Raw genomic sequence first — 27,058 nt, 5'->3', positions numbered from 1 at the left:
AGGTATGATGCCGCTCAGTACTGACCTCCGTGAACTGAATCCGGGCAGTTTGAAAATGATGGTCGCCTTCTTTACTGCCTCTCACTCCATGATTCAGATGCACTCACTCTTATTACACTTTCGCATGTGCAGTTTTTCCTGCAGCTAGATGGACTGAGTGCCGGGAAGGAGCTGAACTGAGTTCTTTCCGCCCAGCCTGTAAGGTGGCTTGGTGGGCAAAGGCACTTGCTGCCAAGCCTGCCAGCCTGTGTTTGATCCTGGGACCCGCATGGTGGAAGGAGAGGACTGGATGCTGCAGTCTGCACACGTGCACATGTGTGCCATGGCATGAGCACCCTCTGATAAATGAATGAGTAAATGTAAAAAAAAAAAGTAAGTAATATAAAAAGGAAATGAACTGAGCTGTAATGTGACATTGCTTTGATAGCTAAGACTGTTGCTGCGCTTTTAAATCCTCCAATCTTTCACTTCCCATATGTATGGCTGTGAGCCAATGCGGTCATCTGTCTGTGCCCACTTTCCTGTCTGGAAAGTGGATAGGAAAAGAGGACCAGTCTCCCTGGGGGTTGTGAACATTTAGTTGGTTAGTAACATTTAAATGCTCTGGGGAGCTGAAGAGACTCCGAAGTTCAGAGGACTTGCTGCTCTTGCCGAGGACCTGGCTTTGGTTCCCAGCACCCATACAGTTGCCAGGACACCTGATGCCCTCTTCTGGACTCCTCAGGCACTAAGCAGGCATGTGGTGCACATACATACATGCAGGCAAAGACTCAATACACACACATCATTTAAAAACCCTCTGGATCAGGATTTGAATGCAATTGACACTGAATTAGAACCATTTTATCATTTAACAAATATTTATTGGAACCCTGGAATATGCCACGGACTTCCTTCAGGGCCAGGGACAAAACAACAAAAACCAAACAAACAAACAAATAAAGCCAGTGATGATCATGTCCAGAGTCACAACTCAGGTCAAGCCAGGATTTGTTCCAAGCCCCAAGTTGATCATCAGGTCAGAGCATCCCCTATACTATATCCATGGTGGGTCGGAGAGAGTGCATGCAAGGGTCCCAGCTGAGGGGTTCTTAGGGGAGAATGAACAGAAGTCAAAGCATTAAGAAGAGGTTGGAGGGGTTGGGTCCCCTCTAGTTGTTTCTCATGATCTCGTAGATCCAGTCAATATATTTGCAGACTTTTGTATAGACACCAGGCTTCCTGGTGACCGCACATGGGTCCTGACCCCAGGAGATGATGCCTTGTAGAGATCTGTTACAGACCAGAGGGCCTCCAGAGTCACCCTGGCATGAGAGGAGACACAATCAGTTAGAATCAAGTGGGGGGCTTGTGATGGGAGTGAGGACAATGGTGGAGGTGGAAGGCAGGCCAAGGAAGAATTCGGCAGTGGAACTAGTGAGAGGTTGGGAGATGAAGGTGGGATTCTGGGTGAGAATACACGTAGGGCTAGAGTCCAGAGGAACGTCGTGGGTGGCTGGAGTTAGAGACGAGGATTAGCATGGGAAGATGGATTGTGTTGACGTCAGAAATGGCAGCTGGGGTTGGAGACGGTTGGGGTCAGGGCTGGGGATGTCAGTAAAGATGTGATTGAGGTTGGGAATGAGTACGCGGCTGGAGAAGCAGCCTGCTGACCTGGCAGGAGTCCTTGCCCTCTTTCCGAACACTGGCGCACAGCATGGTTTCGGTGATGTTGCCCGGGTAGGCGCTCTCACACTCCTTGTGTTCGATGATGGAGACATTGGCACATCGCAAGGAATGAGGCAGGCGCACTGTGGGGACAGCAGTGGAGGGTGTGAGTCTCCAACCTCACCACAGTGGCCAGCCCCTGGGACAGTCCTTGCCCCCACCCATCCCTCTGCCTGTAACTATAGCAACAGCGATGCTGTGAGTAAGTTCCCCGTTCTGCTTGCTCCCTGTGTGTTGTCTCCGACCCCACTGTGACAGGTGGGTGTGATTATTCTTTTTACAGAGAAACCCAAAGTTCAGAGAGGTAAAGCCATCTGCCTTAGATCTCACAACTAGAAAGCTACAGATTTGGGGATCACATCTGTCTCACTTTTGAGGCCCCAAAGTGAGTCTCCCAGAATTTTCCATCTCCCTTTCAGCTCGTCCCTCTCTTGACGGCCTAAGGTAGCCTCTTGAGTGACTCTGATCTTTATCTCTGAAGAGTCATCTGGTCTCCATCCCCCAAATCCCACATTCCACCCTGATCACATTTCCCTTGGGAGCCCCTACACTGGGGGCTGGACGTAGTGCCCCATCCGGAAATGAGGCAGCTGGTGCCCGCGGTGACGCAGTGTGAGGACAGGGTGAGTGGTTGCACAGCTCGCGTGATGATGGCGGGAGAGGACAGCTTCACCAGCATGATGTCATTCCGGTGGTCCTTGTTGGGGAGGCTGTTGTTGAAGCCAGGGTGGGGGAAGGACTCAGTGGCCATCCGCTTCTGCTCATAGCCATCTGTCTTCTCCAGATTGTGCTCCCCAAGGAGGATCACGTAACGGCTGAGGTGGGAGAGGTGTGGTCAGAGGTGGAGAGGTAGGGGGACAGGGCAGGGGTCGGGAGGGAGAGATGATGAATGGTACCTTGTGAACACCCAGCCCCACCCCACTTCCAGCATCACTCACCCCTCCATCCTCGTCCTGACTAGGCTACCATCACCCGCATTATGGCCACTTCATCCCTCTGTCATCAACCCAACTACACCTTCACTGTACAAACGAACACCACTCCATCCCCGTCAACTAAATCCCATCACACACACCACCGCTACCTTTCCCTCTCCAGTCTTGTCCACACTCTCATCATCCATGCTGATGCCACACCATCCCCAATCTCTCCACCCACTTCTGCTGCCCCCCAATGTTCTCTCTAGCCCCGGCCCTTCTCTCCATCCATCTCTCCATCTCCAACCCCCTCCCAGCCCCGCCCCAGCCCCCGCACCCACGGCTTGCGGCAGTGGGCTGCAGTCAGGAGCCATTTGGGGGCGATGAGGGTTGCCCCACAGAGAAGTCGAGTCTTCTGAAAGAGGGCCACCTGCCACGGCTGGGAATGAGGGGCGCACTCGTAACCCTTGATGATCCTTGTCTCTCCCCCTACGTGCCCTGGACGGGGTAGAAGATGAGGTGTAAGCACAAGAGGAGGTAGGCTGGTAGAAGGACCCCCAGAAATGAGGTGGGGAGGAGCAAATTGTTCTCAGTGGCATGCACTGGCTTTGGAAGCGACCCAGCTCCCCTCTTCCTCCTCTGAGACCCACTTGACCATGCCTGGTGTAGCTAAGACCAGCTCACAGTGATCTCCAAGCAGGTACCGCCTGGGCTGTGGGGAGGGGACTTAGAAGCAGGAGAAGGAGGCCCCACACCTTCCTGAGCCCCACTGTACCTGTCACCAGAGCAAGGGCGATGAGTCGGAGGATCATCATGGCCTGGAGGAGAGCAGGACGGGCTCCAGGTTCCCCTGGGACAAGGAGGAAGGCCTAATCACTCTAAGAGGAGATTGGACGGCTTGTGGTTTCCTCTGGCCCTCACCTGCGGTGGCTCACTGCCTCCCTGACCACCTGCCTCCTTCTCCCAAGGGAACCTCCTGATTCTCACACACCCCGCAAGCCTGTAAGAAGAATCTTATGCTTCTGGAGTGACCTCGGACCGAGGCTTGAGTCCTGGCTAGCAGCTTCCTGGGTGTTGAAGGGCACAGCAAAGCTGCGGGAGGGGCGCTGTTGGACAAGGCTCTTGCGCCCACTCGGTCTTAAGTTGCCAGCGGAGGAGAAAGCCCCCTGGGGGAATCTTAGAGAATATTTCTCTTCTCACTCCCCTGAGAACCTCGCTTGCACCACAACTCCAAGTGATGGGGGGACAAAGAGAAGGGGTTACCTACTGGGTAAGGGCCTCATTTTTGTTGTTCCAACAGCAATGATAGGGGCCTGTGGGTTCTTTCAGCAACCGGTGAGGTCCCTCCCTCCACCTTGCTGAACCCCTGTGATGGACAGGGCTGGGTGGAGTTGGCCAAGGGACAGCCAGTGCCTACAGCTGCCCTGGCGGGCGGGGGTGGGAGAGAAGGACAGGACTTAGCCACCTAAACTGGGGACAGAGGTCATTGGGTTTGGGGGCAGCAGTTTGAAAGTGAGAGATACAAAGAGACAGACGCAGAGCGTGGTCTCAAGTACCTTCCTATCCTCCAAGGACAGATCCGAGGGGGGAATGCATGCTGGGACGGAAAAAGCCTAGCTCCTAGGACGGCAGTCCCCTGGAATGGGTGGGTGGGGGTGGGGGGAACCCCCCTTCCTTCCTGGACTCACTCATGGCCCCTGGGGATGGGGCTCTTTAGAGCCCAGGGTGGCAGCCGCAGCAGGCTGGGTCTGAGCACCAGGCAGGCAGGCAAGGGGTTGGCCCCAGGCGGGCCTGGGATGACTGGGCTTCTAGCCCTGCTCTATCACCCTGGGGGAGGGGTGTGAGGGTGCCCTCCCACGGCAGCCTTGGGGTCTGGGAGACAGACTGTCACCTCTCCAAGCCCCTGTCCCCTGTGGCCACTTCTCCTTCCTTTCCAGCAGGTTTCGGAGTCTCGGCCTCCCCACCCGGTCTCTCCCATCCTGTAGAACTGTGTGTGTGATTTTGGTCTCCCTGCCACTAGGCTTCTGCCCCTGCATGTCTTTGGATCCTTGTCTCCTCTTGTCTCGGCTCTTTGTCCTGTACCATCCCTTCCAGGCCTCCCTCTGCCTGTCTCTGTCTCCTCTTTCAGGCCTCCATCTCTGCCTCTCCCTCCTCAGAACCTGGGCCCAGTGGGCTCTTGTCCTCCTTTGGACCCTCTCTTCTCCTTTCCAAAGAGAGAAGGGGGGAATCTGGGGCGTCGCAGAGGTGGGGCAGCTTGCTAGCTGAAGGGGCAGGGCAGGATGGTGGGGGAGGCAGGTCAGGGCCTGTGAGAGCCATGGCTCAAGAAAGGAGAAAGAAACCTCAGCAGGTGTGCCAGGGGCCCCAGGGCTCCTGTGTGGGCCTCCATTCTCTGCTGACCCTTCCCTCCTCCCCCAAGCCTCCACTGCCCAGGCCTCCAGCACTTACTGGGTACTGTAGATAATTTCCAGTCACTCTTCAGCCTCCTGGGCCTCCTCATCGGGTAGCCCCAGGTTCGAAGCCTCTCTTCTCCCAGCTTATGTCTTCATTCAGATCTTTCTTCCCCGGGCCTTCCTCTCCTCTCTCCCCTAACCAGATGTGGGACAAGGCGGAGTAGGCCCAGGCTCTGCCGGCAGCCAACCGTGGCCTCAAACCCTACGGGCTCTGCCTCTTCCTATCCAGGTGACGTGGGACGGGCGACTCCACCCCAGGGAAGTTCAGTTCCCTAATCTGTGACATGGGGGTGCCGGCCCTGCCTTGGGGTGGAGTGGGGGATGAAATACCAAGAGGATGCTGGGAAAGGTCATCCCTGTGCTTCTGGGTCAGCACACCAGGTCCCCTCTTAGGCATTTTTGAGTAAGGCCTTCTTTTTTGTCTTCTGAAGAGAATGTGGAGACGGGACCTATGGGTAGGCATAGCCTTGTGATACTTCAGCTGGGTTGTCTTGTCCCCAGACTCACCCTGGGCCATCTCTGACATAAGAAAACAGACTGGCATCCCATCTCAAACAGAGCATATGAAAGCTGTGGTGCCGTCAGGTGTCACACCACCCCCATTCCGGTCATTTCTATCCAGTTCGTTAGAAAGCCAGAAATGGAGAAATGATTGAGCGGGTAAGAGCATGGGCTGCTTTTCCTAGAGGATCTTGGTTCAATTCTCAGCACTCACACAGTGGCTCACAATCGTGTGTAACTTCAGTCCCAGGGGATCCAACGTCCTCTTCTGGCTTCAGTGGGCACCAGGTATACATGTGTGTGGTGCATAGACATGCATGCAGGAAAACACCCATAACCAGAAGATAAAGATAATAACAATTAAAAAATTAAGACCAAAAGCTTTGATTTTGAAACAGATTCTCGCTGTGTAGCTCTGGCTGGCCTAGAACTCACTCTGTAGACCAGTCTGGCCTCAAACTCAGAGATCAGCCTGCCAAGTGTGAAGGTTAAAGATCTCCACCACCATGCCTGGCCTGTTTGTTTTTGAGACGGGGTCTCATGAAGCCCAGAATTACCTCAAACACACTGTGTATTCCAGGATGATCTTGAGCTCCTGATCCTCTTTACCTCTTTCTCCTGAGTACCAAGATCACAGACCTATGCAACCAAGTCCAGCAAAAACGCCCACCCTTTCCGGTTCCCTCCAGGCTTAAACTGCACGTTAAACAGACAGGTGCAGCCCTTGGTTGTATAACGTTTATTCCAGAGTTTCACAGTCCCCTCTACACCCCTGAGGTTTCGAGAGGTTCCCTGCACCAGCAAGGGTGGGAGCTTGGAGTGGTGAGGGAGGAGACATTGGTGCTTCGAGGGTCCGAGAGGCCCCTAAGCAGAACCACGTGGAGACGGGGAAGCCCATTAGTTGTTCCTGATGACTGTTCTGATCCAGCCCACATACTTGCAGATCCTGGTGTAGACCCCTGGAATGCCCTTTTGTCCGCAAGGTCCAACAGATCCCCAGGAAACTAGACCTTGAAGAACTCCTCCACACACCAGGGGGCCTCCTGAGTCACCCTAGAAGACAGAGAGACAGTTCTTAAAGAGAGTGGCTCCAAGCCAGGTCCTGGGAGCCGGGAGCACAGCCAACTCACAGGAAGAACATTGTAACAGCTAGCCAATAGCAAAGAAGATGCCACCCTGACGGGTTTTGGCCAATGAGTGAAGAGAATGCTATCTTCTCCGCCTAACCCCAGGAGAGGAGGGCTGGGCTATGAGAGGAGAGAGTACTCTGAGGGGGTCTGTTGGTCTCTGGGCGCTATGATACCTCCTCTAAGGTGCCCAAGAGCATCATACCACACGTTGGCACAGCTGGTTTTGTGACCTTCTTTACCCAACCCCTCTTTCTCTTAACATGGGGTAGCCCCAGCTGACTGATGATATGAGGAAGCTTTGGAGTACCAGGAAGGGAGTCCTGAAATATGTCATCCTGGCTAGTTCTCTGCCCTCCACTGCTTGCCTCTTTTCCCCTCCCTCTTTTCAGCCTCCTGTTCCTCCTTTCCTCCCCCATCCTGTTCCTCCATGCTGGGCTCCTCCCCCTGTCCCCTGTCTCTTCCCCCCTTTGGCCGAATCTCCCCTCCTTTCTAGTCCCATCTCTCCACCTAATTCCTTCACTTCGCACCTCCCAGGTCTGGGGCTCTTCCTCACTTCTGGAGAGTGTGAGGTCGGAATCCAGCCGCAGCCTGAGGCAGCAGGCCTCCTCTTGCCCGTCACAGACACCGACAGGCACTCTACAAAGACCCTGCCTTCCAGTCCCTAGCTAACAGAGTTCCAGGGACCAGGAGCTCTCACCTGGGAAGTGAGTTTATGTCAAGTGAGTATTGGCAGCCATACCTGCTGCTGTCTTCCCCACCCCTCCCCTGCCTCCTGCCTGGGAACCAGAGAGCCTGCCTGCAGGGGCTTGCTGTGAAACTTGCCCACTCTCAGAAAAGTATACAAAGAAACACCCTCTTCTTTCCCATGTGGATTCTGATTCCTCTTCAGGTCCCATCATGCTCTCTGTCTCTGGCCTGAACACTCCTCACGCCATGTTGTTGCCTCTGTCTGTCCGTTCACAGCGTTAAGAACTCTACTACTAACCTCCTGTCTCCACCCCCAGTCTACCTTAGCGTCCCTGCCGAGCCCTCCACCTCTGAAAGCTTTCTTCTTTTCTTTTCTGCTTTCTGTCCCCTGTGGTCCTCACCACCCCGAGTTGATTCACCTGGCAGGCATCCTTCCCGGCTTCACCACCTGCACACACCATATTCTCCGTCACTCTTCCAGGGAACACGGCTTGACACGTGCCATTGGAGACGATGGAGAGGTTGAGGCATTGGAGCCGGTCCGGGAATGGTTCTGGGCATGGAAGATGGGTGATATCAGTGATGGAGATGATGGGTAAGGTAGACCCTCTGAGATCCCTACTATGGGGCTACATTCTTCCCAAGGACATTTGATATAAATTTATACCTCTCCACTCAACTTCACTGCAATCCTAAATATTCTCAGTTTCGTGACTCAGTCCCATGGTCACCCTTGTCCCCAGGCCGCAGGCCTGGTCCTTTGACCTTTGACTTCATTAGCTCTTGATCCCAGCCTCACTTCATGTCTTCCATCTCCTGAAGCCATGTCCTTAGTTTCACTTTAACCTCAGATCTCAGTTCCACATCGTTCAAATATTCACTTACTTCATCTTAACTCAAAAAAAAAAAAAAAAAAGTCTTCCGATTTCAGGTCATTTGACCCCAAATTCCATGCCACAAAAACCCTGGCCCAAACCAAATATGACATGAGGAAGATTCTGACTAGATTGTGATCCAGTGACCTCAGCTTCCCATCTCTAGTAGGGATGGAATTTAGGACCTAAGGACTCTACCACTGAGCCACATCTACAGACATTTTTACTTTTTATTTTGAGACAGGCTCTTATTCTATAACATAGGCTGACCTTGAACTTTCTGCCCTCTTACCTCAGCCTATGGTACCTAGGATTGGAGGCCCAGCAATACCAGCTCTGTAATGACCTCTAACACCTGAGCCCATGAATCAGATGCCCTGATGACCCCTGGCATTACTCTGACCTCTGATCACAACTCTGACCCCTGGCTTCTGACTCCATACTCAATCCCTTAATCTCTGTGACTCTAAAGACCCACCTTACCATGACCTTTGACGCTGCTTAAAGTGAACAACTTGATCTCTTACCCTACATCCCTCACCCCCAACCTCAGGACCCTCTTACCCCATGGCTTGTTTGTGGTACCCCATCCTGAAATATGACACCTGGTCCCCATAGGTGCACAGGAAGTGGGCAGGGCCAGGGGCCGGACAGCATGGGTCAGGCGGACCGGTCTGCCCAGCCGCAGGAGTCGAAGATCATGCTCATGGTTCCGATGGGCACCCTGGTAGCTGGGGTGTGTCATGGAGAAGGTGGTGAGCCTCAGTTGCTCCGTCCAGTCCAGCTTGCTGAGGCTGTGCTCTCCAAGGCGCACCACGTACCTGAGGGTGCAGCTGGTCAGTGGGTGGCAGATGGGCCGTTTACCTCTCTCTGTTTCTCTCTCTCAGCCTCTGGGTCTCTGCTCCCCGTCAACTACGCATGTTGGGCTTCTACTCCCATGGCCTCTTTGACGGCAGATGTCATGGGGCAGGGATGTCTTCTGCTATACCTTCTGCCGTAATTATCCCCACAGCCAGCACCAGCAATGCTACCAGGACTGTGACTGGGCAATGGATAAGGAAGACACCTCTGTCCTACATGGAGCTTCTTGGTCCCTTGACACCTGGCTCCCCTTTTACAGCTAGTCCAGGCCTAGAAAGTGGACCAGCTGAGGTCTGGGGAGAGGGTTCAGTGGGTGTCCTGGTTAGTGTTTTTGTCTACTTAAGGTATGCACCACCAACAGGCACAAGGAAGCTATGCTAAAGAGACACTAATGTCTGTCAGATTATTGGAACAATAGACCCCAAGGAAATGGGAATCCCCACACACTCCAGGAACCTCACGCCGGGGGAAGGAAAAGGTGCCGACCAGAGGGGTAACCTGTCTCGGGAAAGAGATTTCCAGCAGTTCTAAGAGCTGGTCAGACCACCTCACAGTGGAGACTGGAGCCCAGACCGTGATGGGTCAGTGGTGGGCTGCACCACGTCTTGGACTGCTTAGAAATGCACATTGTTAGCCCTCTGTTTACACTGCAGTCTCACTTCAGGATCCCGAAGATGGATTAGAGGGGGTCAACTGCGTCTATTTGTCCAGTTCCCAAAGGGGCCACAGTGAATAAATCTCCTTCCTAGTATCAATTTGTCTGTTTTAATTGGCTTCTCAAGGAAGGGTGGTTGAACTTGGCTTCTTGGGGTACAGGTTGTGACTCAAGTTCAGTGACACCCTGAGTCTAGCTGGGGTCAGGGAATGCCTGGGGCTGGTGATAAATGCTCTACAGGAAAGGCGATGGCACAGGAGGAAATGGGAGAGGAACAGAGGCGCCATCCCAGAGCCTCACCCACTGCACACCTGATCCCACCTGGCAGCACCCAGCCCCACCTCAGGAAGTTCTTCTGCACCTCTAACCTGGAGTTGGCTGACTCCTACCCCTTGACACCAGACATCATCGGGGGAGACCTCCCCCTCCCCCGGCACCCTCTTTGCTCGCCCCGGGAGGGCCCACCCACGGGCTTACCTGCCACCGCAGTGAGCAGCTGTGAGGACCCACTTTCGGTCCACGAGGACACCGCCACAGCGCAGGTATTTGCCACGGAACAGCCCCACCTGCCAAGGCTGTGAGTTCTTCACACACTCAGCGCCATTAAAGATCTTCTCCTTGTCGGCCAGACTGAGACCTGAGGTCGGGTGCAGGACAGAGAAATGGGGTTAGACATGAAGATTGTGGGTGGGAGGAGGTGAGGTGCTGGAATGTGTGTGTGTGTGTGTGTGATGGTGCCTGCTTGTCATACCAGCACTCTGGAGGCTGAGGCAGGGGGTCTGTCACAAGTGGCAGAAAAACAAAGCAAAACAAACAAGAAGATAGAGATGAAGAAGAGAGAGCTGGATGGTGGTGCCAGAGACCCACCATGCAGGGAGACAGCTAAGCAGGGTTGACCTCTTGCCCCATCCCAGCACTAGGTTTGGGGTGGGGGTGCATAGGACCTTATCATGGGGGAAGGGAAGTTAGGGCTGCCACCACCCCTCCCCCACCCCTCCCTGTCCCGTCCTGGCTCAGAAAACTCACCCACAACACACAGGAGCAAGAGGATGCTGGGCCTCATGGTAGGCTGCCTCCAGGGTCTGCCAGGGAAGGTGGGGGATCTGAGCTTACCCTTCTGCGTGCCTCCACCTCTGCCCTCTCCTCTCTGCCCCCTTCCCCCAGGCCACTCCCTCACAGCCTCCATCTGACCCCTTCTCACCTGTTTGCCTGTCTGTCTGTCTCTCTGTTGTCTCCCTGTCCACCTGCCCGCCTGCCCTTTCATCTGCTGGTCACTCTCCTACTGTCCACATGTCACACATGATGCTCCACCTGATCTCTGTCTCGGCTCATCCGATTTCCGTGGGGTGGGGGGTGGAAGAGGATGAGGAAGCCAGGGCGGGGCATGGTTCTAATCCCGCAGAAACTCTCTTCAGCTAATGACACTTAATTGAGCTTCACAGTTCTCTGAAGACCCAGCCCCACTTCCCCCCACTTCAGCCGGCCCAGGGGATGGGCCCAGGGGACAGTGACTCAAGGTATCTGTGGAGCTGGATTCTAATCCCTACTCCAGGGAGGGGTGAGCCAGGGGGCGGGGCCCTTGAACACCTGGAGCAGGGAAGGGCTGAAGAAAGAGGCTAGGCACAGGGGAGTGGCCGGAGGGCTCACGGGGGGGGGCTGGGGGGGGCTGGGGGGACCTGGGGGTGGGGTGGGGGGGGGGGCTGGGGGGGCTGGAGGACCTGGGGGTTGGGGGGGGTGGGGGGGAGTGGTACTGAGAGCAGAGGGCCTGGGGTGAAAGAGCAGAGGCCAGGAGAGACTGGCCAGCCTGGTGGTCAGGGACATATAATGTGGGCTCCACACCTGGGCTTTTCATGAATTAAATTCTAACTGAATTCCCCTTTAAAGTTGCTGTTTTTCTTCTTCTTTAAATTATTTTATGTGTATGGGTATTTTGCCTGCACGTGTATCTGTGTGCCCCCTGTGTGCCTGGTGCCAGTGGAGGCCAGAAGAGGATGTTGAATCTCCCGGAAATGACCGTGAGGTGCCATATGCGGGCTGGAAATTGAACGTGGGTCCTCTGATAACAACCAGGGCTCTTAACTTCTGAGTCATCTCTCCAGGCCCCTGAATTTCTTTTTGATTTTTGTTTGCTGTATTTGTTTTGGTTTTGAGACAGGGCCTTGCTTGCCCTAGCTACCTCTGGTAGTTGCTGTGTAGTACAGACTGGCCTCCAATTCAGGCAACCCTTCTGCCCCAGCCTTCTGAGTGCTGGGGTCACACACATGGGCCATCACACCCACCTTCTAATTAAATTCATGTGTGTGTGTACCTTGGCAGAGGCAGAGGCCAGAGGTATCAGGTGTCTTCCTCTGTCTGTCTGGCTTGTTGTTTTTTTGTTTTTTTTTTTCCATCACAGGCAATTTATTTTGTTCTATTCATTCACAGTTAATACAGAAAATACTTGGAAACATTTCCATATAATGTTTGACACAGAAATCATCAAATAGACGTATACAATGTTGACAGGAGGCAGTACATTTATAATTTATAACCCCAAATGTATTTATAAATTAGAAATGGAAAGATCTACAAATGAAATTATGAAGGTTCACCAAAGTCATTTAATCTGTCAGTTTCTCGTTCATTTTTATGTCTTAATAATATTCTATTGTATGAATAAGCCACATTTTATTTCTCTCCAGTATTTGATAGCTATTTGAGTTGTTTTAACTTTTTTACTATTAGCAGCACACTGCTGTAAACCTTCATGTACATGTTTCATAGGTGCACATTTTCAGTAGTTTGAGGATATATTCCTAAAGGTAGAATTGTTGAGTCCGGCAGTATCAGGTGTCTTCCTCTGTCTCTGTCTGGCTTGTTGTTTTTCAATCTATGAATTCCCATTTGTTTTAGAACTATGTCATTGAATTAGCCTGGGTGTCCATCCGTAGATGGATGGAGAAGGAGTATCTACACAAATCTACACAGTGGACTTTATTTCTGTCTTCCCAATACTCTTTATTTTTCTAATTGTCTCCATTTCTTTGACAATTTCATTTGACACACACCTCTCTTGTATTGCCCCCTCCTACTAAAACAGCCCACCCCTCTCATTTGGGGATCTCTAAGCATGGGTGGGGGTGATTTATTGGAGCACTTACCAGTGGTCCCCCCTCCCTAGTAACCCTTAACTGCCCACAGTTCCCACGAGGGCTGGGGGCAAGTCTGTCCCCATCTGTGATATCTACTGGCAGGCCTAATCTCAATCAGCTCTGGCTGGCCTTGTGCAGGTAACCACAGTGGCAGTTCAAAGCAGGGGGGTCATGAGTACAATGGCCTTGTCATGTCCAGAAGACACTGTTCAGCAGCAGTCACCCTAGCTTCTCTCTGGCTCTTACACTGTTTGTTTTTGTTTGCAGAGACAGGTTTCTCTGTGTAACAGCCTTAGCTGTCCTGGAGCTAGCTCTGGAACCAGGCTGGCCTTGAGGCTGCCTGCTACCTTCCAAGTGCTGGGATTAAAAACATGTGACACCCCCACTGGGCTGGCTCTTACACTTTTTTTTGTCTCCTCTTTTGCAATGTTTCCTGAGCCTTGAAGGGGTGATACAGACATTCCATTTAGAACTGAGCACATACCTTCTCTGTATCTGTCTTCCTCCACTTCCAGTCTAGGCCTGGGGGTGTGGGGATTGGATCATGACCCTGTATTCATACCCATAGTGCAAAACACAAAACTCAGGGGAGTCAGAAGGGCAGGGAGTAGAAGTGCCCATGGCCCAATGAAACCTTAATTTCACTGGGTCCACAGTTCAGAGATAATCCATTTGGTAGCAGCATCTGTGGCTTCCATTTTCTTGACCTAGGTGTGGTGGATCCATAGCGCAATGCCAGCTACCTTCACAGCCAGAGGAGTGGAGAGAGTCACCTTGTAGAGTCCTTTGCAGATTAGTTCCAGTGCCCCTTTGGCTACTTGCTTGACCCAGACAATATCACTGAACTCAAACAAGGGGAAACTGGTGGACTCAGAGGGCAGTGGGTCGCTTGGACAGTCCAATGAACAGTCTGTATGGAGAACTGGAGGCCTATGATGACTCAAGAAAGGAATGCTCAGAGAGTTCTGCCCACTGCTGGTCTCTGAGCCCAGGAAGCATGACATAATCTCACAGTGGGGTAAATCCCTCCCTATATGGGATGCAGCAGGCCCAAAGCAAAGCAAAAGAAGGAAGTCTATTCATCCTTTGCTGGACTCTAATGAGAGTTTTATTAGAGTTTCTTTTAATGTTCTGTTTATACTTTTTACCCGGCTAGAATTCCGAGGACTATATGCACAATAAAGTTGTCAATCTATGTCTAAAGCTTTAGTTATTAATTGAGAGGTTTTGGTTGTGAAAGCCAGGCCATTGTTGTACCCTATTGCAAAGAGGAAACCAAATCAGGGAACCAGTTCCTGAAGGAGCTTTTTAGCTACTATTTGAGCAGTTCAGTCTTGGTGGGGAATGCTTCTACCCACCCATAAAAGCTATCTATAAAAACCAACAAACACTTTATCCTCTCTCAGCAGGTTGGATCTTGGTGAAGTCAGTTTTCCTAGAGTTTGCCAGGGTCTTGGTCTCTCATTTGGACCCCTTCCAGGGTAAGGACTCTGTTTCGAATTTACTTGAGCACAAACATGGCATCTGGCTGAGAAACTTGCATTAGGCTGCCCAATCTAGGTACAACATATCTTGGTCTGAGCAATTCAGAAAGTTTTGTGGACCCCAGATGAGTAGGCTGGTGAAGGTCAGTTACCAGAGTCTTACCAGTTGTTTCTGGGACAGTGATCTTTCCCTCTGGTGTCCTCCTGTGGTGTTGAGCTGTCCATTTCTTCTTTACCATGGAGTCTCAGGCTGCACTGGGTCATGGTATGTCATCAGAACATCAATAGGCCCCACCGGTCTTAGGGCCATTTGTTAGGCAGTCAGGTCATCAACCTGACAGTGGAGGACAGTTCCACTACTCTATTTGTAGAGTATTTGTAGAAGCCAAATAGCTTGGATGAGGGCCAATATTTTTTAATGTCCCTTTTCCCAGCAGTGAGAAGCCCTCTTTATGTATAGATCATACTGTGATCATGCCCAGTAGTAAAAGCATAGCAGTTGCCTGTATATATGTTGTTGGCATTTTTTTTCTCCATCTGAGAGCCTGGGTTGGATCAGTCAGTTCTGCTCCCTGGGCTGAGGTACCTGACTTGGACCCAAATCATTTTTGATAAAGTAACTGCTGCAGCTCCCTCGTACCTGGACATGGTTTCATCTTTCATCTCATGACAGGCATAGGTGAGCATCTTTGGGTTGTCACCAGGCAAGAGGGTAGCAGAATTGATGACAATGAGTTTCTCGAACTGGACTTGAGGGCGCTCCAAGAATAGGGCCTGGAACTGGGTCGCACACACATTAGACAGTCAGTGTTCCTCGAAGGAGGGCCTCAACCACATCGTGGGGTGCTGTGAATGTAAGATCTTGACCCAGAGTTAACACGTTTGCTTTTTCTTCCTATTAAATTAGTAGAAGCCACCATAGCTCTTAGAAAAGTGGGTCATCCTGTAGCCACAGGGTCCAGTTGTTTGGACAAGTCATGTCTCTATGGGGGCATTTATATGACCCCTTTTGTTTTATGTTTCATGGACAAACAGATGAAACAAATTCGAGACATCTGGAAGTTTTAGGGCTGATCCCAAAGTCAGAGGTGTTTTTAAAGCCTCAAATGCCTTTAGTTTAGTCTCAGTCCAGATTAGGGTCTCCTAATTAGGGGCCCCTCCCCTCTCTGTGCTGGTGTATAGAGTCCTTGTTATTTCTACAAATTCTGGAATCCGGAGGCAGCAATACTCAGCTGCACCTGGGAACTCTTGAACCTGTCTCTCAGTCTTTGGAGTTGGGATCTGAAGGATGGCCGCAGTCCTGTCTGAGACAGGCTCCTTCTGCCTCCCCTCGGGTGGTAGCCAAGATAGGTGGTTTTCTGCAAAGTTGGGCTTTCTTAGCCGACATTCTGTAGCCCAGGGTCCGGAACTTCTGCAGCAATCTCTCAGTGGCTCCCCAAGAAACCTCTGATGGAAGGACAGGAAATCTGCATTGCATTACTAGGTTTAAAGACATTATCTTTAAATCATAGGGCAACCTGGTCCAGGTACGTTGCCCCATACCCTCACTGGGTCTGCCCATTTAAAAGCAAAGATGGGTTGACTCACCTCTGCCAATAAGAGGCTGAAAAATGCATTTTTCAGGTCCAAGGAGGTGCATATCCATTTTTCTGGAAGAATCAGACTCATGATAATCAGGTCGCACATTTCTTCACAAGCAGGAGAGGCGTATTCCAGGGTGATTGGCGTGTCTCTCCAAGCCAGGCAATATGGGCTGCAATTTCCCTTTTTGTTTCCAAGGTCATTGGGTATTGTTTAATCTGGATGGAGGTAGCTGAACTGGCTAGTTGAACAATTATAGGAACCCGGTGCTGGTTCAGTCCTGGGGGGCAGAGGGTTTCTTTTGACAAAGGGTAACACACCAAAATTGTGCTGGGTATTTGTAAGTCCAATTGCATCTCACCATCAGGAAGGGGATGGCGGCTTTCAGTTTATGAAAGAGTCTTGTCCCAGTCAGTTCTCTGTGGTTAAACACCTGCTGATCTACTTCCAGCAACTGGGACCTATTATACCTTTAAAATTTTCTAACTTTTCTAACTTTTTTCTAATATCTGGGCTGACTGGGTGACAAAGGAAATCGAGCAAAAACTGTTTAAAGTCCCCTTGGTCAATCTTGGACGGAATAGAGAATCTGTTCCGTCCAGGCTGCACTGTCTGGCACTGATTTCCCTTCCCTGTCTAAGGGCGGGTTTTTTTTTTGTTTTTTTTTTTTGGGGTTTTTTTTTTTTTGTTGTTGTTGTTGTTGTTTTTTCTACTTTTTTCAGAGAATGATGCATTTTGAGTTTTTAATTACATAGATCAATCATGAAAGAGAAAGAACTTTCTCTTTCCCTTCGGGCTCAGCCCAAAAGAACTTTCCCCCTTCCTTGGGGCTGCTTAAAGCAGGCATGGAGTGGAACAGAGCGGAACGCTCACCTGGGAGAACGATTTCCCTGTCCTGGTCTGCATTCTGTTTCGATGGCAGGGGCCCTGGATGAGAGGCCTGGCCCCTCCCCACAGGGACCAACCCTGACTGTGGGCAGGAGTCAAGCAACAAAACAAGCAGCTGCTCCTGGAGGGCGACAGGTGGAGGGTTTTCGAGTTTCTCTGAGTGACCTGGCAGAGCCAAAAAGATTCAGGCCTCCAACAGTCGTAAGCCAGGTGTGGGGAGGGTCTCACATCACAGAAAGCCATTAGTCAATACAGGGTGTGGTATTTTGAATGTAACTGGCCCCCATAAACTCATAGGGAGTGGCACTATTAGGAGGTGCGGCTTTTTGGGAGTAGGTGTGGCCTCGGAGGAAATATGTCACTGTGAGGTGGGCTTTGAGGTTTCATGTATGCCCGAGCCATGTCCAATGTGGTGAGTCTTTCTCTGTCCCGCCTGCCAGCTCCCAAATCATAACACAAAGACTTATTATTAACTATGAAAGCTCGGCTGAGAGCTTAGGCTTGTCCCACTAGCTCTTACAACTTAACCCATTTCGATTCATCTTGTGTTGCCACATGGCTCATGGCTTTAGCCCTGGAACTAGAGTTACAGACAGTTTTTGAGCTGTCATGTGGGTGCCGGGAATTGAACCCAGACATCCTCCTGCATGTCTTACTCCTTCTCTCTCTGGCTGGTGACCCCTTCTTCCTCCCAGCATTCTCTCTGCCCCCCCAAATCCTGCCTAGTTATTGACTGTTTACCTTTTTATTAGACCAATCCCAATGACACCTTCACATAGTGTAAGGAATATTCCACAACAGCCCAGTGCCTCAGTCTGCTTCCTGTTGCCTTCTGATCAAGATGTAGCCAGCACCATGTCTGCCTGCATGCCGCCATGCTCCCTGCCACGATGATAATGGACTAAATCTCTGAACTGTAAACCGCCACCTCAATCAAATGTTTTTCTTTTATACAATTGCTGTGGTCATGGTGTCTCTTCACAGCAATGGAAACCCCAACAAGACAGGGAAACAAAACTGACAGAAACACATAGAAAGACAGACACACCGTAAAGACAACCAGGGGTGGTCATCACACATTCATGCACCTGAACAGACAGAGGGGTCCAGTGACATCTCAGATGGACCCCAGACACTGGGTCAACAGTCGAGTCCCACTTCTCCTACGGGCCCGAACAGACGGTGCCGTAACCAGACTTACCTCCATAGGTGACAGGCCAGGTGACTTTCCCATTTGTTTCCTTTTGGGGTAGAGGCGTCAGACCACTTTGAAGCACTAGGCAGCAATTGATCAAAGGGAGTCTGGAGCATCTCAGGTGCTGTACCTCCTAGAAGTCCCCTGACCACCATATTCTTTTTCATTCCAAGGGGCTCTGAGACCCCCAGTGTCTTGAGGTCTGGTCTCTGGGATCCCAGCAGGGCCTCCAAAAATGTTGTGGGTATTCACCAGAGAAGACTGCTTGGACGTGAGTTTAAACCAATAGAAAGTCTTTATTAGTCAGATGGCAACTACACTGGGTGTTCGGGATCCCAGTGTAGTCCTAAGCCCTTCTCAGGGTGAGCTTTTAAGCACAAAAAACATGTTCTGGATTAGCACACTTCAGTTAACAGGAACAGTTATATAGAAGTAGGACTACAGGAGCCAAAAAGCAAGGTCAGTGCATTTCCCATGACTATGGACTTAGAAGGATTGGGCCTTTGGGTTAGTTTTTGCAGGTGATGCAGTCTACATGCTGGGTTTTATAGCCTGAACAGTACTTCCATTATGGAGTCAGTTGTGCTAAGGTCTCAGGGCCTACTAAGGTCTGGGATCCTATTACAGTATAATGTCTCTGTATGCAGAGTGCTCTGGAAGTCTGAAAATCTTTTGTCTGGGTTCTGGACATGTTCAGCCAATGTTGTTCATAGATAAATGTGTTTATGGGGGCAAAAGCTGGTTCTGGCTGTCCCTGAAGGTAGGATATGTTGAAGAGATGGAGGCAGGAGGATCTTGAGTTCCAGGCCTGCAATGGCTGCTCTTCCAGAGCAGATCTGGCTTCAGGTCCCAGAATCCACATGGTGGCTCACAGTGGTCTGTAACTCCAGTTCAAGCCTTTTCTGGCACCTGTGGGCATTGCATAAACATGGTGGACAGACACACACAGGTAAACGTCTATATACACAAAATAATGAAATAAAATAATGTTCTTAAGAATAAGGGCAAATAGCCAAGCATTGTGGAACACACACCTTTAATCTCAGCACTCTGGGGTCAGAGGTAGGGGGATCTCTGAATTAGAGGCCAGACTAGTCTATAGAGCAAGTTCAAGGGCAGCCAGGGCTACACAGAGAGACCCTGTCTCCTCCCTCTCCGTGCCCCCCACAAAAAATAGTGGCAAGATAATATAACCTGGAAAGAGTGCCCCCCATGCTTCATATTTTTCTCTTTGCCTTTTTCCTTGGGTGTGGGACCTTTGTCTGTCTTCAGAACAATAAAACTTCTTGGTTTGATCAGTTCTAAGAAACCAAGCACTAGCTCAGTCCCTCGTCTCCTGTGGGTTTTTGAGGAGTTGGGTTTATTGATTCAACAAAATTCACTCTTGACTTCAGGTGGGAGCTGATGACAGATGGCGTGCACGCTCCTGCCAAGACCTTTAACTTCCCAAGACCAGCTGGAATGTACAGATGGTGAGACATTTGCTGACCTTACGATCATGGATAACGAGCAGCAAGGTGGCTCACCAGGTGAAAGGCACTTGCCGCCCAGCCTGAGGATCTAAGTTCAGTTCCTAGGCCTGACATGGTGAAAGATGAGAACCCCTTTCCTGAAAGACGTCCTCTGACCCCTACATGTGTGCTGTGTCCCCACCCACTAAATAAATAAAAAATAAGAGTGGATAGGTCAGACATGGGGTGCACACTTGTCATCCCAGCACTCAAATGGCTGAGATGAGAGGATCAGGAGTTCAAGTCCAGTCTCAGCCACATAGAGAGTATGAAGCTCACCTGAGCTATATGAAAACCTGCCATAAAAACCAAAATGTGTGTGTGTGTGTGTGTGTGTGTGTGTGTGTGTGTGTGTAATATGTGGTCGGTTAGCACTGTGGGCATAGCAGAGTCTCATCTGTCTCTCCTTCTTCCTCCACCTTTCTTGAAGGTGGAGATGGTAAAATTTACATATCATAAAAGTTAGTATTTTAGCCGATTTAAAGCCCAGTGGGAGATGCCTATCATGGTCACAATTTCAAAGTATCCTAAAACCATCACTACTATTAATTACAGAACATTCCATCACTCCCCAAAGCAACTCCATGGCCCATCACCTGGTGATAGATGTGGAACATTGTTCACTAGTTCATTAGACAGACACAAAAAGGAATGACATCATGATATATGCAATACCCTAAATAAACCCTGGAAACGCCACGTGGCTGGACAAAGGACCACAGATGAGGTGACTCCATGAACACCCAATACAGAATAGACAAATCCGTGGAGAGGCAGTACATGGTTGCCAGGACTTCAGGGGGGAGGGAGTAACGGCTCTCTTCCTTTTGATCCCCATGCTGCAAGTGTGTGGGTTCTGGATAAAGCTAACCCCTTCTTTTTTCAGCTGGAGGGTCAGGACTGACAGGCAGCCAACACCTCACTCTTGGAGACACCTCGAGGGACCCCTTGCTTCCTGATCTTGTGCATCACTTAAAACCCACTGTTGGGGCTGGAGATATGGCTCGGTGGTTAAGAGCACTTGATGCTCTTCTGGAGGACCAGAGTTCAGTTCCCAGCATCCATGTCAGGTGGCTCACAACTGAGTGTAACTCTACCTCCAGGGGATCGATCTTCTGACTTCCATAGGCAATGCACTCATGTGCACAAACTCATACAAAGATACACACATATGACTGAACATAGAACAAATCCTTAAAAAGTTAAAAACAACAGCAAAAATATCCTCACTCCCTAGAGGGAATATGGACACATTCCAGTAAGCACTCAGAGACCCGTATAGATAAAGAAACCGAGCTTTGGCTTGATGATGTCACTTGTCCAAGGCCATTCAGCGAATAATTGACCTGACAGGAGGCTGAACCAGAGCCTTTGTTCCTGATCCCTATTTAAATAGCTGAGTAAACAAAGGATTAGATCAATGAGTTAGTGAAGGGGTTTGTCAGACTTCTAGAATCACACAGACCTACCTAAAACCTTGAGTCATCAGGCTCATCACTCACAGGGTCTCTCTCTCTCTCTCCCCAACTCCCCCAACCCCTAAGCTCAGCTTGCTTGTATGTGAGCGCCCTGCATCCTCTCAAAAACACAGGAAACAAGAGAGCTGAAGTCACATGGGATGATATGGTGCTTGTAGGCCCATCGTCATGGCTACTGGGGAAACTGAGGCAAGATGATTGCAAATTCAAGGCTAACCTGGCCTACAGAGTGAGCTAAGGCCAGCCTGGATGACTTAGTAAGAGCCTGTCACTAAAATAAAAAGTAAAAAGTGGGCTGGGGAATGTATTTCAGTGGTAGTACTTGCCTGGCATGCACTGGGCTGTAGGTTGGAACCATAGTCAGGGACCTTATTGGTTTCTTTAAAATGTTCTAAGTTGTGTGAGATAGTGGCATGTAGCCCAGGCTTGCCTTGGAACTCCTTATGTAGCCAAGGATGATATTGAACTTTTTTTCTTTTCCTTCCCCCCCCCCCACCAACAGGGTTTCTCTGTGAAACAGTCCTGGCTGTCCTGGAACTCACTCTGTAGACCAGGCTGGCCTCAAACACACAGAGATCTGCCTGCCTCTGCCTCCTGAGTACAGGGATTAAAGGTGTGCACCACCACCGCCCGGCTCTTTGCTTTTTTGAGACGGTCTCATATAGCCAATGGTGACCCGGAATTTCTTAGCACCAGAGGATGTCTTTGAACTCCTGATCTTCTTGCTTCCACCTCTCAAGTCCTGGAGTTAGGGGTGTGCATCGCATGCCTGGTTTAGTACTGGCGACTGAACCCTGGGCTTGGTGCATGCTCAGCAAGCACTCTACCAACTGGGTCATATCCTCAGCCCACAAACATCTTTAAAACAGTCATGTGTTGGTTGACTGCTGGACCACTCCGACTGTCTACAGCCAGCTCAGTCAGCTGGGCCCACACTCCACCAGACATCCTCAGAGGCTGACAGGAAGGTCCTTCCACTGTGATGATGACCTCCACTCACCAAGTCCCAGGCAGGAGCTGCCACTGCTGTTCAATCAGCTGATTCCAAGCGGCACCAGGGTGCCTAGTCTGATGGCGAATCTCCTTTGTCAATTTGATGAGCAATTCTTTTTTTCCCCCTCTCTCTTAAAAAAAAAGAAAAAGGACTATTTGGGCCTGGAGGGACCGCTCCCACTCAGGGATTAAGAGCAGTGGCTACTTTTCCAGAGGATTTAGGTTTAACTCACAGCCTGCCCTCAATGGCTGTTCACCACCGTCTGTAACTCTAGTTCCAGGGAATCCCGCCAGGCACAGCATACATGTGGTGCCTACACCTATGTGCAGGCCAAATACCCACACAATAACATCAAAATAAAATGATTTTTAAACAGAAAAGAAAAAGTTACTTTTTAAAATTAAAAAATAATGCTTTGATTAATATTTTGAGAATTTCATACAATGTGTTTTGATTTTATTCAAAAATCAAATAAAATATTATATTCAACCCCTCCGAGATTCTCTCCTCCCTTCCCATACAACCTCATGCCCCTCCCCTCTCTTTTTAAACCCAGCAAGTCCAGATTGTGCTGGCTAAATACATCTGTGCTGGAAGGTGGTTGATATACCAGGAGTCATACCATCAAAGAAAGCATTTAGTTTAAAACATTAAATCAAATGCTAATAGCTCCCCAGCTAGGAGTGGGGTTTACACTGCCTCCCCTCCCCTTGCTGGGATTGTGCCTGGCTTGGACCTGAGTAGGTGTAGAGCATGCCACCACAACCATTGTGAGTTCATATGCACATCTACCCTAGTGGTCTGGAAAAATCGTTTCCTTGAAGTTATCTACATCCCTGGCTCTTACACTCTGCACCGGTGGGCTTATCTTGCAAGCAGGCCATTGTTTTAGCTTGTAGGTTTCACACCTGGCTTAGACTGATGATCGTTTTTTCTCCAGGGGTGTGCACAGCACCTTCCAGCACTATGAACGCTAGCTGGTAGGGATGAAGCTTCCAGGGCAGCACCAGCTTGATTCCTTCATGCTGTAAGATTCAAGTATGTGGTGTCTTTAACTAGAGCATCTTACTGTCAATCAAGTTCAGAGATAACCATTGGCAATAGTCTATGATGTTCGGAAGCATCTATGGAACCCTATTGGCAAACAACTCAAAAGGAGGTAACCCATTCTTGGTACTTGCATTTTTACTTGCTGGCATGAGGGGTTCAGTTGGGGTATTATCTTCCCATTTCGGGGTAACACCATTAGACCTCCTTTAATATAAGTATATACGGTCTCTTCAAATGTTCTTAGTCCAAGTTATTCCTTCCCACATTCCCCCCTCTAGTCCACCTCTCATCCCCTACTGCATTTAACCCTTCTTGATCATTTTTTCCCTTTCTCCCTTTAGGGTATTATATTCTATTTCCCTTTTCATGAAAGAGCCCACCCTGTTAGGGTATGTACTGGCTAATTTTTGTGTCAATCTGACACAAGTCAGAGTTGTCTGAGAGGAGGGAACATCAACCGAGAAATTCCTCCAGAAGATCTGACTGTAAGGCAAGGCTGCAGCACATTTTCTCAATTAATAATTGATGGGAGAGGGTCCAGCCCATTATGGGTGGTGCCATCCCTGGGGTGAGGGGTATAGAGTTCTATAAGAAGGCAGGCTGACCAGGCCATGATGAGCGCGCCAGTAAGCAGCATTCCTCCATGGCCTCCAGGTTTCTGCTCTGTTTGAGTTCCTGTCCTGACTTCCTTCAGTGGAAGTGTGAGCCAAAATAAACCCTTTCCTCCCCAACTGGCTTTTGGTCATGGTGTTTCATCACAGGAATAGTAACTCTAACTAAGACAGGGTACGTCTAAAGTGCATGTGTTTGTACGTGAGCAGGTGCATGTACACATATATGCACATATGTGTGGAAGCCAGAGGTCAGCCTTAGGTATTGTCCTCAATTGTTCTCCACTTTATTCTTTTTGAGACAGGCTATCTCACTGGAATCCAAGCCTGACTGCTGAACGTCTGAGTTCAGCTGCAGACAGCATATTGATCAACTTTGCCCACCAGGACCTAGGGTTGCCCTGTTCCACATCAGGGTGAACAGGACTATTTGTGTTTTTAACTCTGGAGCTGTGTGTGAGCCCTGGGCTCCCATGGATGTCTTTGTATAGAAAGAGGGAGGATTCCCATGGGGAGCTTTTCCAAAACTGGATCATTTGATCCCCCTTTGCACAGTCTCCACCTGTCTCAAACACACTTTCACAAGCTATGGTCTAGGTTAATCACGTGCCATGTCTTTGATAGAAAAAGAGATGAAGTAAGTGTTGGACAACTGAGACTGGAAGCTGGGGTGTGGCTCAGTGGTAGAGCCCCTGCCTAGAATCCCCATTGAGGGGCTGGGGTGTGGCTCAGTGGTAGAGCCCCTGCCTAGAATCCCCCAGTGAGGGGCTGGGGTGTGGCTCAGTGGTAGAGCCCCTGCCTAGAATCCCCCAGTGAGGGGCTGGGGTGTGGCTCAGTGGTAGAGCCCCTGCCTAGAATCCCCCAGTGAGGGGCTGGGGTGTGGCTCAGTGGTAGAGCCCCTGCCTAGAATCCCCAGTGAGGGGCTGGGGTGTGGCTCAGTGGTGGAGCCCCTGCCTAGAATCTCCCAGTGAGTGGCTGGGGTGTGGCTCAGTGGTAGAGCCCCTGCCTAGAATCCCGCAGTGAGGGGCTGGGGTGTGACTCAGTGGTAGAGCACCTGCCTAGAATCCCCCAGTGAGGGGCTGGGGTGTGGCTAAGTGGTAGAGCCCCTGTCTAGAATCCCCCAGTGAGGGGCTGGGGTGTGGCTCAGTGGTGGAGGCCCTGCCTAGAGTCCCCTACTGAGGGGCTGGGGTGTGGCTCAGTGGTAGGGCCCCTGCCTAGAATCCCCCAGTGAGGGGCTGGGGGTATGGCTCAGCGGTAGAGCCCCTGCCTAGAATCCCCTACTGAGGGGTTGGGGGTATGGCTCAGTGGTGGAGCCCCTGCCTAGACTCCCCCAGTGAGAGGTTGGGTGTGGCTCAGTGATAGAGCACCTGCCTAGAATCTCTCAGTGAGGGGTTGGGTGTGGCTCAGTGGCAGAGTATTTACTTAGCTTTCATGAAGCTCTGAATTCCATACCCAGTACCCAGGTAAAAACAAACAAAACAAAACAAAACAAACATAACACAAAGAAATCTGTATGCACTGTAGGGTGGATGACTTCATCTGATTCACACACACACACACACACACACACACACACACACACACACTGCTATACATAGTTACCATAGTTTGATGATGAGAGCACTTAAAATCTCCTTCTAGCTTTCCTCAGAACACATCACCTGGGTAGTAGCTAAATTGCATGTTGCACAATGGATTTCTTGGGTTTCTTCCTCCCTCTAACATTTAAAAATTCATTTAAAGGTATTGTGATTTATTTTTAAAGTGTTTGGTGACTGGATACGTATTGGGGTGTGGCGGCTCCCCTCTGACATGCTCATGCTGATGTTTCCTTACTTTCTTCTAGTTAACCCTAAGTCAGTTATTGTCACGATTGTCACCTCTCAATCGTGGAGGATGTATTGAATTTGTGGATGATGCTTTGAATTTGTGGATGCCAGGGTTTAGTTAGGTTTAAATTTCCTGGCCCAATGCTATGTGAGGTAGGGGGAATACAGTGGGATGAGGCAGCAGAAACATTTTGTAGGGTCTCAGTAAACCATCCACCCTCTGAGGAGTTTGATCTCTGTCTGTGACACAGTAACTGCCCTTCAACAGGGCCATGCTAAGTGACTTTTCCTAGGGAGACACCGTGCTTGCGCACCCGTGAGCACGCGCGCGCACACACACACACACACACACACACACCCCACACCACACATCTGCCTGGCCCAGATAGGAAACCCACAACAGACAAAACTAAGATTGCACCAAAGTCCAATTTGGTGAATGAATACTGGGTCACTTACAGGAAGGAGCAGGGATGACCTAAAGGCAGCTGCATCACCAAAAAGCCCACCTAGCATGGGTTACAGGACCTGTAACCCTGAATTGAACCCAGAAAAGGTCTGTCTGTTACTTTTGATGGGAAAAGAAAAGATTACTTCCCTGATCTAATGAAATGGGCCTCTGAAAAGGGAACTTCTGTCGAGGGTTTTGAAATGGTTAGCTTCAAAGAAGAGGGCTTTGGTTTGAGAGCAAAAAGAGACATCAAGGCAAAAAAATTGTTCTTATGAGTTCCACGAAAGTTACTAATGACTGTTGGATCTGCTAAGGACTCAGTATTGGGGCCCCTGTGTTCTCCAGACGGAATTCTCCAAGCCATAGGAAACACTGCACTGGACTTTCATCTGTTGTGTGAGCGAGCAGCCGCACATTCAGACCCTCCCCAGTGAATGCGACACCCCTCTCTACTGTGAAGAAGAGGAAGTGCGATGTCTTCAGTCGACACAGGATCTCTCTGCACAACTTGCAGGCAGTTCCACAGGTCAGGGAGTCTCCTTTGTGTGGCTGATCTGGTGTGTGCTTGTAACAATAGAGCTGGGGAGGGAAGGACAGAAGGACCCATGGAACTCCGTGCAGCCAGATTAGCCGATCTGTCAAGTCTCAGACTAGCGAGAAACACTCTCAAAACACAAGGTGGGAGCTGAGTGTGGTGGCGCACACCTTTAATCCCAGCACCTGGGAGGCAGAGGCAGGTAGGTCTCTGTGAGTTCAAGTCCAATCTGATCTACACAGTGAGTTCCAGACCAGGCAGTGCTACTCAGTGAGACCCTCACTCAAAAACAAAAGCGAACAACAACCAAACAAAACATAAGGTAATGAAGATGGATCACCTAAAGTGACAAGCTGGAGGACCCAAGTTTAATTCCTGGGACTCGCGTGGACAAATGAGGAAAACAACCTGAGACCTGACATTTGACACCATATCTGAGTAGTGGCACAACACACCTCTCCCTCCTCCAAAATTAGTGCAATAACAAAAATTTGAAAAATGCAAGGTGGGTGGTCATAGGTTTTCTGCATACCATAA

General features: G+C 50.2%; 2 protein-coding genes and 1 long non-coding RNA gene across 6 annotated transcripts; 1 reads left to right on the top strand and 2 right to left on the bottom strand.

Annotated features, from left to right (window-relative positions):
* Window positions 1–841: 841 nt before the first annotated feature.
* Window positions 842–5,305, bottom strand: Klk11 (kallikrein related peptidase 11). Of its 3 annotated transcripts, none has more exons than XM_028858312.2 (6): window positions 5,070–5,305; window positions 3,400–3,474; window positions 2,966–3,122; window positions 2,257–2,522; window positions 1,654–1,790; window positions 842–1,304 (listed from the first exon to the last, which is right to left on the bottom strand). In XM_028858312.2, the coding sequence occupies exons 1-6, from the start codon at window positions 5,119–5,121 to the stop codon at window positions 1,152–1,154; spliced, it is 840 nt and encodes a 279-aa protein (XP_028714145.1). In that variant the 5' UTR covers window positions 5,122–5,305; the 3' UTR covers window positions 842–1,151. The 3 variants fall into 3 exon arrangements, with proteins under 3 accessions (XP_028714145.1, XP_037056021.1, XP_037056015.1); XM_037200126.1 differs by having other exon boundaries at window positions 3,400–3,502; window positions 5,070–5,304; XM_037200120.1 differs by having other exon boundaries at window positions 3,400–3,493; window positions 5,070–5,304.
* A 1,019-nt stretch (window positions 5,306–6,324) lies between these two features.
* On the bottom strand, window positions 6,325–11,281 carry Klk12 (kallikrein related peptidase 12). The gene is made up of 6 exons (XM_028858313.2): window positions 10,985–11,281; window positions 10,810–10,865; window positions 10,261–10,420; window positions 8,832–9,088; window positions 7,812–7,945; window positions 6,325–6,628 (listed from the first exon to the last, which is right to left on the bottom strand). The coding sequence occupies exons 2-6, from the start codon at window positions 10,844–10,846 to the stop codon at window positions 6,473–6,475; spliced, it is 744 nt and encodes a 247-aa protein (XP_028714146.1). The 5' UTR covers window positions 10,847–10,865; window positions 10,985–11,281; the 3' UTR covers window positions 6,325–6,472.
* LOC119086814 lies at window positions 6,627–9,879 on the top strand. 2 transcript variants are annotated; one of them, XR_005090175.1, is made up of 3 exons: window positions 6,627–7,424; window positions 7,874–7,987; window positions 9,155–9,879. It is a non-coding gene; the product is annotated as an uncharacterized LOC119086814 (long non-coding RNA). The 2 variants fall into 2 exon arrangements; XR_005090174.1 differs by having other exon boundaries at window positions 7,874–9,879.
* Window positions 11,282–27,058: the final 15,777 nt, after the last annotated feature.

Source organism: Peromyscus leucopus, chromosome 1 (assembly GCF_004664715.2).
Source record: "Peromyscus leucopus breed LL Stock chromosome 1, UCI_PerLeu_2.1, whole genome shotgun sequence".
Taxonomy (NCBI): Eukaryota; Metazoa; Chordata; class Mammalia; order Rodentia; family Cricetidae; genus Peromyscus; species Peromyscus leucopus.
The sequence above is the reverse complement of the archived record's forward strand: the minus strand, read 5'-3'. Positions and strand labels throughout refer to the sequence as shown.

Excerpts from the sequence above, each read along its gene's own strand:
- Klk11 (XM_028858312.2), bottom strand. The coding sequence starts at position 5,121 with ATGAGGAGGCCCAGGAGGCTGAAGAGTGACTGGAAATTATCTACAGTA. Across the intron at positions 3,475-5,069 it reads GAAATTATCTACAGTACCCA|GGGAACCTGGAGCCCGTCCT; the intron begins GTAAGTGCTGGA and ends TCCTTGTCCCAG. Across the intron at positions 2,523-2,965 it reads GCAGCCCACTGCCGCAAGCC|CCGTTACGTGATCCTCCTTG; the intron begins GTGGGTGCGGGG and ends CTCCCACCTCAG.
- Klk12 (XM_028858313.2), bottom strand. The coding sequence starts at position 10,846 with ATGAGGCCCAGCATCCTCTTGCTCCTGTGTGTTGTGG. Across the intron at positions 10,421-10,809 it reads CTTGCTCCTGTGTGTTGTGG|GTCTCAGTCTGGCCGACAAG; the intron begins GTGAGTTTTCTG and ends ACCCGACCTCAG. Across the intron at positions 7,946-8,831 it reads TACCACAAACAAGCCATGGG|AACCATTCCCGGACCGGCTC; the intron begins GTAAGAGGGTCC and ends TTCCATGCCCAG.